Source organism: Phaseolus vulgaris, chromosome 7, assembly GCF_051622355.1.
Source record: "Phaseolus vulgaris cultivar YP4 chromosome 7, ASM5162235v1, whole genome shotgun sequence".
Classification (NCBI taxonomy): domain Eukaryota; kingdom Viridiplantae; phylum Streptophyta; class Magnoliopsida; order Fabales; family Fabaceae; genus Phaseolus; species Phaseolus vulgaris.
This window is the reverse complement of record NC_143504.1, coordinates 5,547,217-5,558,686: the sequence shown is the minus strand read 5'-3', so window position 1 is coordinate 5,558,686 and position 11,470 is coordinate 5,547,217. Positions and strand designations below refer to the sequence as shown.

General features: G+C 33.8%; 1 protein-coding gene across 2 annotated transcripts; it reads right to left on the bottom strand.

The window, feature by feature from the left end:
* Positions 1-5,114: 5,114 nt before the first annotated feature.
* Positions 5,115-6,817, bottom strand: LOC137828252 (transcription factor DICHOTOMA). 2 transcript variants are annotated; one of them, XM_068634735.2, is made up of 2 exons: positions 5,456-6,817; positions 5,115-5,369 (listed from the first exon to the last, which is right to left on the bottom strand). In XM_068634735.2, coding segments are annotated over exons 1-2 (1,116 nt in total). In that variant the 5' UTR covers positions 6,571-6,817; the 3' UTR covers positions 5,115-5,368. The 2 variants fall into 2 exon arrangements, with proteins under 2 accessions (XP_068490836.2, XP_090160410.1); XM_090304284.1 differs by lacking the exon at positions 5,115-5,369 and having other exon boundaries at positions 5,452-6,685.
* Positions 6,818-11,470: the final 4,653 nt, after the last annotated feature.

The following is an 11,470-nucleotide window of genomic DNA, read 5'->3' as shown; positions in this document are numbered from 1 at the left end:
CCAATTGAATCTGTGTGGGGTTGGAGATAAGGTGACTAAAGAAATTTCCTTTTGGAAACGGGGCATGATTGGGGAAAAAAATTTAGCTACGATTTCCATTTCCAATTCTGGAGCAAGAATTTGGAGGAAAGCATGAGGGGATTGTGCACAAGACTTTTAAAGGTTAGGGCATTTATATATACTTTAGGTTACGTTTGAATTTCTTAATATTATTTGAATGTTAAAAGTGGTATTTGTATAGAGATATCCTTTTCTTTTAATTTAATTAGATTCATTTTAAGAATAAAACTGAAGCATTAACATAGTTTGTACACTTTTTCTTATTAGTTCTCAATTTGAGAACTTATTAAGGCAAAAATATTAAGGCATCAATTAAAAGTTTAGGCTCAAAAGAAAAAAATTATAGTAGAACCATCAAACTTTAAAATATATAGTAATTGATAGGCAAAAATAGTTTCAAAACAATTATGAAAACATGCAGACTTTGTTTTATAGCAATTGAATAACTAAAGCATTATTTAGTATGTAAAATCACAATCATTATCTCAAAGAAAGGGCACTTGGTTGTAGTGGGTGTTCCAGCTATGAGGGCCTGGGTTAAGTTGATGAGACATATAGAAAGGTACGTTAGAGAAGGTAGTGAAATATACATATTTTGGGAAAAAAGAAGAACCATATTGGTTTCTAAGAGTTCTCTTGGTCAATACTTGCTTAACACTAGTTCACTAGTGTCGTACCAGGGAACTCACTCTGCTGTTACAGCATTTATATCTTATTTCTTCTTCCTGTCAAAATCATGCAGTGTTGAACATGACAGAACCTTAGGAACGCTAGAAGTAAAGCTCTTTACGATTAAACCATATAGCTAAACATAATATATATCAAGTTCCTTTGTTCTATAGCTACACTATTTTAACATGTAAAGAATAATTAAATGCTATATTTTTTGTCCTTAAAAAATACTGAAAATCTGCTATGTTTATAATTTCAATTTATTCGCATCCTTTTCATGTGAATGCTCCTTACCACTTCTTTAGTTTATTAGTTCTTTTATACCAAACTAGTATATTTTTTTTTAAACTAAAGAATATTCTCGTATTGTACATCATCTTTGATTATTTTTTTTGTCTGATTCCAGTCATTAATTGCCATTCATTCGATATATATGCAGCTAGAACCGATAAAAATAAGGTATGAAAACTGTTTTTCCAAGTATAAGACATACCTAAATAATTTCTAAAAGTAGGGGGAATATACAACTAGGGGTGCACTACAATTATTTAGTACAAGCTCATGATTAGAACAAGTTATTGATTCTTTTTCTTATTAAAAAAAAACAAGTTCATCATTAAACACAATTTTTGTGCTGAACATTTTATTTAATTTTTTATTGACAATAAAAATATATAATAAATAAGAGTAGATATTCTAAACCATATAAAATATGTAACACAAGACATAAAGAAAAAAATTTAACTTCATTTATATCTCCATCCATCAAAACAACAACAATAATATAGTTAAATTTATAAATTTGAATAGTTAATATAATATTAAAATACTCTTTCTTAAAAAAAATGATATTTTACAACTTTTCATAGTGAAATATTAATCGAACAGTGGAATCTCAGTATATGAAAATTTGATGTCAAACGTGTTTAATAATTTATTAAGCATAAATTATATAAAAAGTCATGCGGGGTATACTATTGCAATCTTAATTGTTTTGTTAAATTTGTTATTTAGTGTTTGGTATGTTGTTAATATGAAATGAAATGGTTATATATTTTTATTGTATAGTTATTTCATTCAATTAGTGAAATGCATAGATTTTATCTTTACTTTTTTTTTTTGCAAATACAATATATAGTAATTAATAGAAAGATATCAGCACCTCATATCCCTTTTTTTAAAACTGAATATATTGTTTGTCTAGTCAAGGTTTTTTTTTAAAATTATTATCAAGGCAACTAATGTTAAAGGTTGAGAGTTGGAATAAAAAAGTGAGATAATTTGCAATACCACTTAAAAAGTAAAAATAGTTTTAGAAAGCTGGTGACCAAGAGTCTTGAGAGAGTGGGAGTTACTGATGTAGGTAAAACTGGGGTAAAATGTAAACCAAACCACATATTGGCTTTATTACTGCTAATTATGCTTTATCTTGTCTAGATATGTCTCAACAAAACTCAACTTATTATTTTATATTAGTCCAAGACAACGAATATTGTTGCAAGTTTTAATCAATACAAAACTTTCAAAAGTAAAAATGTTAGATCTAAATGCATAACCTGTAAAACAGTTCATCATTAATATTAATATAACAGATGACTCTTTTAGTTAAACTTCAAGCTGTTCAATGACTACTAATATTTGTTTTTTATCAGCTCAATGACTACTAAGATTACAATATACCTCTGTTGACCCTTGTAAGATGTTATGACTTTTGACTGTCTTCCCACAATTTTTAATTCTTCTTTATAGATATAATGTATGTTCAACCATTACAACTCCCAAACTACGATAAATTACACTAAACATGGGCATACCTAAGGAAAACAAAACCCATTAAACAAGAATCATTAGACAGTAAAGAAGACATATTAGACTGCATTAAATTCAACCAATGGCTTATAGTAAATACGAGGGATTGGTTTTGTGAAATGATTGTAGCACTCAGTGAACCCCAAAACAATTTGCACAAACAAGGCATCGATATTCATTTGACAGTTATAAATCTAATTTTAGAAGTTAATTTGAAAAAAATGATTTAGACTTGAATCTTCTTTCTTTCTGTTATTGTTGTTTTATATTAATTGCGGGAGTTTACACTTTGATATTAATTAGTAATGATTTTAATTTTTTTTAATCTATAAGAAGAGTTCCTTCCAAGAAAATATAACTATAAGAAGAGCTATAAAGGTTTTTAACTTTTATTGTTGGTATATAAGGTTTGAGGGAAAAGTCGTTCAAGTCACAAATCAACTTGTCACGAGTCACAGTCTGTGCAGTAATATGAATATGTAGCAGTAAATGATACTAGGAATCAACACAAACACATTTATTTATGTATCAATCTTATACTTTTTTCTGTCAGTAAAATCAACCTGATTCGCTGTTTTTAAGTTAAACTGAAAACTTTGACCATTGGTTTATAGAGGTTTTGGAAATGAGATGCATTTATACAATATATAGGATTTAATCCCGTAAAAACGATGAAATATATAGTGGGAAAGTAACTATATGTATGTCATTATTGATCAAGACTGCAGGAAGCCCTAAATTAGCAGAACAAGAGAAAACATGCACCTAAGATAACAAGTCTGTACAAAAAACCTTCGAATCTAAGAATAATTAATAGGTCAGTAATACCTTATATTGGTGTAACCCTTGATATTCTTTCATTTTCATAATTCCTTACAATAATTAGGGCCTCTGGTTGTAGAGCCCTCCATTGAATATGACATCAACATATGTAAAATTCCAAATGGATATCCTGTCAAAATGGAGAAGCTAGCTCAGATTGAACATTTACATCCAACATTCTGTATCTTACTATGATCATGAACAGTCATTGGTTTCTTTTTCCATAAAACCAGCTCATGCATTTGGGCTTTAGGTTCAAGAGTATATTATTCCATATATATAGAATCAATTTAAACCACTAAACAGCTAGGTTTGTTAACCCTGTAAGCTCTCACAGTTAAAGCTGTAAAATAGTGACTAGTTTCAAAACACAACAAAGAAAGATATCTCTTGTGACAGCAAAATATTGAGCATGAATACCAGTTTGTAGGAAGGTGTAGAATTAGAATTGCATAGGATTTCCACCTACCTGGGCGCATAGCTTCAAGTGTTTATGTGATGCGTATATAAGTTCAAAACGTGGTAACAACTCTGATACATCAAAATAATAATTGCACAGGATATCAAAAGCTTAAGAAACTGTAAGCGATCATTAGATCATCAAATATATTACACCATCAGACTTCTAAGAAATCATGCTCGCACAATGGTATTAAACATTCATGCTCTATCAGAACATCAGTAATATGCTGATTCAAGTTCCTTTTCTTGTAGAACCTAATATAATGAGGAGGCATAAAATTGAAAATGAAAACAGAAACTGAATATTTCCGTTGTTGTATAAACTGTGTTAGACAATAATAACAATTTGAGTGCATGCATTCATAAGCCCTAAGCATTCCATTTTGTTCTTGTTCAGAGACTTAATATATCAAGTATCGTTACCAACATATGGAAGGCCGTATGAAAACATCTTTGGTAGCCCGAAGGATTGTAGCCATTTATCTATGATCTTTGAAAAGAGATCAAAAGATCCATCCCTTTGAATACGAGAAACTTGGCATGAAAAAAATATGGATAAAGTTATGAGTCATCATATTCATCATCAGAAGGCTAAAATTTCAAGAATGGATGAATATTTCTACAATGCTTGCCATGCAACATCAACACATAATTAGTACCCAGTGTTTCTTATCCATAGTTTTGCATCCAGATGTGTAAGGGTATAAACTTTTCAATAGCTGATTTCCAAATTAACAAAAAAAAAAGGGTTAATACTCTTCACAATATGTTCTGTGGTTATAAAATAAACATATTACACCAAACCCTCCGTTGTAACTAATAATATTTATGTTCATCGAGTTTGCTTCAGAGAAACTACAATAATAGGAAGTTTTTAACTTGAAATTTCCACTGAGAAATTGAATTCAGTTTGAAACAAAACAGCACGGCTAGAGATATTCTCTGTATGATGTTCACAGAGCTTTTGTGTGAAATACGTGGTTGAGTTCAATTTATCCATGCTTGAATTCGGAAAGGTGAACGAAATAATATAAATTAGCAAATCCCCAACATCTATAAGGCTAACTGCAGACAAAAGCTGAAATTTCGTAGTTTTTTCCTGATCCTTGTAAACCCTTCCGCCCAAAGTACATGATTTCTTTTCACCATTAAGGACTAACCAATAACATAGATAAAGAAACTAAAAGCATAAAGCTGCTAGCGAGTGACTTCATGACTTTTGATAATACTTGTTCAATCAAACTTTAAATATTGGACAGATATAATACACGCAGGACGCAGCAAACCTGTATGCGAACTTTCACTTGCCATTGGCTGGTTATCAGCAAGAATCAGTACAAACATTGTAAAATGGGAATATAGGGCAGAAAAAAGTTGCTGATAGAGAGAAGAAACACAGAACTATGAGATGATGATTACAAGGCAAAGCACACTCGAGGATTTCATTCTGATCAGATTTTACCGAAAACTAGCACAGTTGTATCGACTCTGATTGATGCACTCCTCCCAAGAATTTCCAAAGGTTTGAATGAAACTCTACAAATCTGGACGCAAAAATCACTAAACTCCATCACAAGTTCAAAAGCTGAAGAAGTGATTTTAAACGAAGAATAAAAAATTTAAAACTTACCACGGGTTCATGAAACATGTAGATAGGTTCATGGTGCCTATTGCACAGAAGTTGGAGCGTCCACTAACGGCCCCATTAGTATCCCACTCTGGAGTGGAATAGGGTAGCAAGGGGCACACATTGTTGTAGAAACTGGCATCCCTAGGGATCACAAGGTTTTGACTTTGGTTTTGATTTTGGTGATGAGAAGCCATCATAGATGACGGCTTCATGTTCCTTTTAATCATAATAGATTCCTCAATGACGTCAAATCCATCTCTTGGTGCTTCGTTATGAATGAGAAAAGGGTTATAAGGCTGAACCCGTCTCCCGCAGGGTTCAGGTTCTGGCAGAATGGATGACCTCAATTGGTGCAGCATTTGAGTGTTTGCAGTTGCAGAGCACCTTTCATCAAAGTCTTGCTGCACCCTTCTATTGCTGCACATTTTGTAACAAGTCCTTTCTCTAGCTCTTGCTCTTGCCCTCTCCCTTGACTCCTTTTTGGTCTGAACACAAGCATCATCCTTCTGTGCCCATTTTGACTTCCTCCCTTTGGAACCATCAACCCCACTACCCGCCAATGATTTGTTGTTATTTGAATCCACAGAAGCGTCGAGGGAACACTTGTCACCCCCACTAATACTGCCGCTATGCTTACTTTGGGCTAGTTCTTTGATCGCATTCTCAGACTTTGTGAAAAGCCACTCAAGGGTGTTACTTGGTTTGTCAAACTCTAACATGTCCTGAAGATCAAAGAACTTGCGGGCTATTTCGCTTGATAATCTCACCCTGCGGTCCCTCAAACCCTGAGATGTGTGAATCTTACTGTGCCTGTCTTTCTTTGCTATGGCTGGTTTCTGGGTCAGAAAATTGGACATGCTACCATAGTTGGAACCATAGTTAGTGTTTGCATCCTGTTCAAGCATGGCAGTGCAGTCAGCAACTGCAAAATTGGCAACAGTTTCTTCAGGGAATGGAGGATCATGTGTGATGGGTGTGAAAGGAACGAGAAGAGGGTCCTCAAAAAGGGTGTTGGTTGCAAAATCATTTTCAGGATCAATGAGAAAAGGAAGGATAGGGTAAGAAGATGAAGGAAAGTTTGGAAAAAGGTTGGAGTCATATGTGGAAGAGAACATCTGCAGATTGGAACCAATTTCAGTGGGTGAAAACCCTAGCTATTGTGCAATGAGTAAAAAGATCACAATTATAACACAGAGGTAGCTTCTCTGCTCCTACTTAACGGTCCAAGTACAGTCCTACTACTCTTATATAATCATTTTCTGAGATTCCCCATCTCTATCTTTGAAAGGAGACTAGCCACTAGTGCTAAGTACTATCATGACAATTAAAAACATTATTTATTTATTTTTAAGGAGAAGTGGGTGTTGTTGAGGAAAATGAGGACAACGGAAAAGGGAGATTTAGTTTACGCCAATCAAGTACTTTGAACATAGTTTCATTTATTTTGTGAATACAACTGTATTATTACCAATCTGGGTTAGGGCAGATGGAGAAAATATGGCTCAGCCAACACCACAGCACATTGCTCAAAAGGACACAAATAATTTCTTGATTGTGCCGTATTATAAAACATCTATTCGCCACCTGTTCATTTCATCAATCTTCTAATCAATGTCTTAAGTTTGCATCTCATAAATAAACAAAAATAATAATTAACTGAACTTTTTTACACTGATTATTACTGTCATGATTATATTAATGTCATGATAACCCAAAAATAACACTTATCCACAATGTTGCACAAAAAAATTAAGCTACACACATAAGAAAAGTATACATTAAAGGCGAATTGAATACTACATGAAAGATAGCAAAGAATGCGAGAAAGAGTTGTATATGGAAAAACTTGAAGAAGAGAAAGTGGTTACTGGGGAATAGTTTGGTTTAGCTTTGATATTAGGTGGTTCGTTGAAGTTTTAAAGGTAGTTTTGAAAAGGTGAATATAACCCTAACATTGTGGATCTCGTTTTGATGGGTTTTATCCGAAAGGTAATGAAGTTTTTGAAGTTGAGCCGTACAGGAAGTGTAAAGGTAGGTGAGAGGTTGTAATAGCTTCTCAGCTGTTTCTTCCGTAAAAACTCAACCGCAAATATACAAACTATTGAGGAAAAATACGATAACATTTTCATTTTCTGAAAAAGCTGAAAACAGTACAAATTGACTAAAAACTTGGCGTTCTTTTTGAAAGCGCCCACATAACTTTATTTCAATCCCGAAGAAAGCTCATTCATCTCTGACAGCTATTGCAACTTCCATGGATACATACTACTCCCTTTATTTTTAAATTTTAGATAATATTAAGTATGTTTGGATTGAGGACGGGAGAGAGTGAATTTGTGAGGATTAGAAAGATGTGTGAGGATATATGATATTGTTTGGATTGACTGATGATAGAGTGAATTTGTGAGGATGATTTATTGTAAGTTTACAAATATATCATTGTTATTAAAAAATAAATGAATTATGATTTTTTTTTAGGTTTGAATTAATTAAATGTTTTTAATATATAATATTAATACTTATTTATATTTTTTAATAAAAAATATAATAAAAAATATTTTTGTGTTAAATTGAAATAAATTTATTAAATACATTAAAATACAAAACCCTTGAAAAAAACACAAAAAATACTCCCTCCCTCCTCTCCCTCCTCCTCTCTCATGGAAATTATACTATTTGGTATATGGATACGTACGTGCTTAAAAATGACATTTATTTTTTTAGATATTATAATTTTATATATATAAACTAAAAAAAATCGTTAAATAGAAATTAATTTAAAAAATAATAATTAATCACTATATTGATTAAATTAGATATTATTTTAGAGAAAAAAGTTATGAATATATAAAATAAATTTTATTATTAATAAAATTTATAAAATAGTTTCTAAATTGGTCGCCTTGACAAAATTGTCCTTCACAATTTCTCAACTAAACTTTAAGAAGTCAAAGTTGTAGCCGTCCGGACCAGGGCTTTTCGACCCCTCACATGCCCATATATAGCCTCCTTGATTTCCTCCTCAGAAAACTTTCTCGTAAGCATGACATTATCTTCCTATCTTCCTCTGATATGTTATTGATCCGAATATCATCCAATTTCACCTGAATGTTTTTCCCCTCCCTGAATCTCATCTCGAAAAATTCTTTTATTTTCCTCTTTATCGTCTCTGGTTCCTCCACCCAATCACCATTTTCAAGAATTCCATTCAGACCATTTTTACTTCTTCTCCATTTGGTTACTGCGAGAAAGTATTTAGTGTTCATATCACCTTGCTTCAACCACTTACACTTTGCCTTTTGATAAGCAACCGCCTCCTGTTTAATTCTGCCTTTACTTAATTCTGCCAAAATGTTCTTTCTTTCTAACCTTTCGTTGATGCTTAGATCATTTACATCGTCTTTTACATCCAGCTCTTGCACTCTCTTATTCATCTCCTCGACTTGTTAGTTCACATTTCCAAACTCCTCTTTATTTCATATTTTAATATCTGATTTTAACCTTTTCAACTTTTCTTTCAAAGTGATCAACGTAGCTATTCCATTTTGACCTAATAAAGTCCTTGAATCTTACATCTTGTTGCCGAATGTCTAAAGTTTTAAAAGGCCTAGGGCCCCAATCTACTTCCACTCACATTCTTCATAATCTATGTTATGCTGCTTTGAGTTGGCTTCAGGACTAAAAGTCAATTTTTCAAAAATCCGATTGGGAGGGGTGGGCATAAGACAACCCCAATTGCGGATGTACGCGTCTATCTTAATTGTGAGGTTATGAAGGTTCCTTTCGCATACCTGGGTATGGAGGTGGGCGATAACCACCGAAGAACTAATTTCTGGGGCAAAGTCATTGAAAAGATAAGCAAAAGATTGGACAGGTGGAAAGGGAAATTTCTATCAATGGCGGGGAGAATATGTTTGCTCAAATCTATTTTTTCGTTAATACTCCTGTTTTATATGTCGTTCTATAAGATACCAAAGTTAGTGGTAGATACAATTAAGAAGATACAGAGAAATTTTCTATGGGGCTGGGGGAAGGAAGGTAAGAAGATAGCATGGGTGGCATGGGAAAAGGTGTGCGAATCTAGAGAGGCGGGTGGACTAGGTATTAAAGATATAAGAACATTTAACGAGACGTTATTGGGGAAATGGATTTGGCGAATGCAGTCAGAGGAGGGAGGTTTGTGGAGGGAAGTGTTAGATTCAAAGTATGGTGGGTGGAGAGAACTAAGAAGAGCAGTCAGCAGTTATAAGGAGTCAAATTGGTGGAAAGATTTAAAGAAAGTGTGGTTGTCAAAAGAATGGGGGAATTGCTTCGAAGATGAAATTTCGTGGAAGTTGGGGGATGGCAAATATATAAGGTTTTGGGAAGACAAGTGGTTAGACAATAAGGTCTTAAGAGTAAAATTTCTGAGGCTATTTTCCATTGCCAATGAAAAATCTGCTAGCCTTTCACAAGTAAGTTTTTGGAATAACGACACTTGGTATTGGAAAGTGGCATGTAGAAGTAATCTTTTCGAGTGGGAAATCGGTGAGGAAAACCAACTCACATCGTGTTATATAACAAAACCTTATTAAAAGGGTCCAAGGATCAGTGGATATGGAAGGCGGCTGAAAAACTATCTTATACGATTAACTCGGCTTATAATTGTTTAAGAACAAGGGACGAAGGAGCTAATAGTACATTGTATGAGGCTCTTTGGAGCATCAAGGCGTTACCTTCAGCATTAACAACTGCCTGGAGAGTTTTGAATGACAGACTTCCGACGCGTGCTAATTTGGAGAGAAAAGGGTTAATCCTGGAAAGCAATATGTGTGTTATTTGTGGGAAAGATGAGTGGAATTCATGTATTCTTCGAATGTAGAGTAGCCTGGAGAATATGATGCCTCTGTAGTGAATGGGTGGGGGAACAAACAGTGGTTCATAGGGAAGGCAAATCCCATTTCCTACAGTTTAATATGAATTGGGCTACACAAAAGATAAACAGATCTTGGAGGTGTGTTTGGATTGCAGTGGTCGGAGAAATTATGAAATCTTCATTTTGGCTCAACTAAAGGCGTGAACATGGCTTACCAGCAAAGAGAATCTATTTGAATTTACATACGCCCACTGGTGCATAAATCTTACGAAATTGAAATCTATCCGGAAGAGATGATGAAGAAGGAGGGGTTTGTTTTAATAGGAAGAAGTCTCGTAAATTAAAGTTGTAAACTATTTTTAATTTTATTGTCGTGATGTTTCTGAGATTAATGTTATTAAAGCTCTTAGAGAGCTAGTTGTTAGTTGTTTGCAGGTCCAACTGAAGTCACGACAAAGACGATTCAAAGCTTGGTTATGGTTAAAAGATTTGATGAATGTTTTTCATGTTGGGTTCCCTGATTGGATTCTTTATCATGTTATATGTTTGAAATTAAAAGGGTATTATTAGGGTGAGGTTAGGTGCTAGATGGGATCCTTTGTTTTTTCGTTATCTTCATATGTATCTTGATTACCTATTATGTGCATTAGCTATTGGTTAAAATTGTATATCTATGTCTATTGGTTGGAAAAGTCTTATGGTAGGATGCAGGGACAATGATTCTCTTTGTGGTGGAGTCATATATACGTTACAAGAAGGGCGCTGAGGAAGGGACAAGGAAAATGATGGTATATAAGTGATTTATTAAGCAGAAAAGGGTTCTGGGTTATTTATTGCAGCAGCAAACAGGACAAAGGTTTGTTGAGTGGTCTGCTAGGCAAAAATCTGACCTGTAAGCCCATGTCCAAATGCTGTCAATGCTGGTCAACATTTTGCAGTTTTGGTAGATGCATGTTTTGTGTGGTTAGTTGACCAGCTCTTGGAGCTTAAAAGATGAGGATGTGCGGAGATTTTTGTAGCTCTTGGGAGTAGACTGGCAGCAGAGGTCGTGCCTCACTTTGGCAATAAAATATAGTGCACAAGGTTGTAGGTTTGGTATTGCTGCAATGGATAGGGAGCTAGCTAGACTTCAAGTTTTTAGATTGTTAAAATTCCAGTGA

Bases quoted from the DNA above. Each gene is read 5' to 3' on its own strand.
- LOC137828252 (XM_090304284.1), bottom strand. From the start codon at position 6,570: ATGTTCTCTTCCACATATGACTCCAACCTTTTTCCAAACTTTCCTTCA.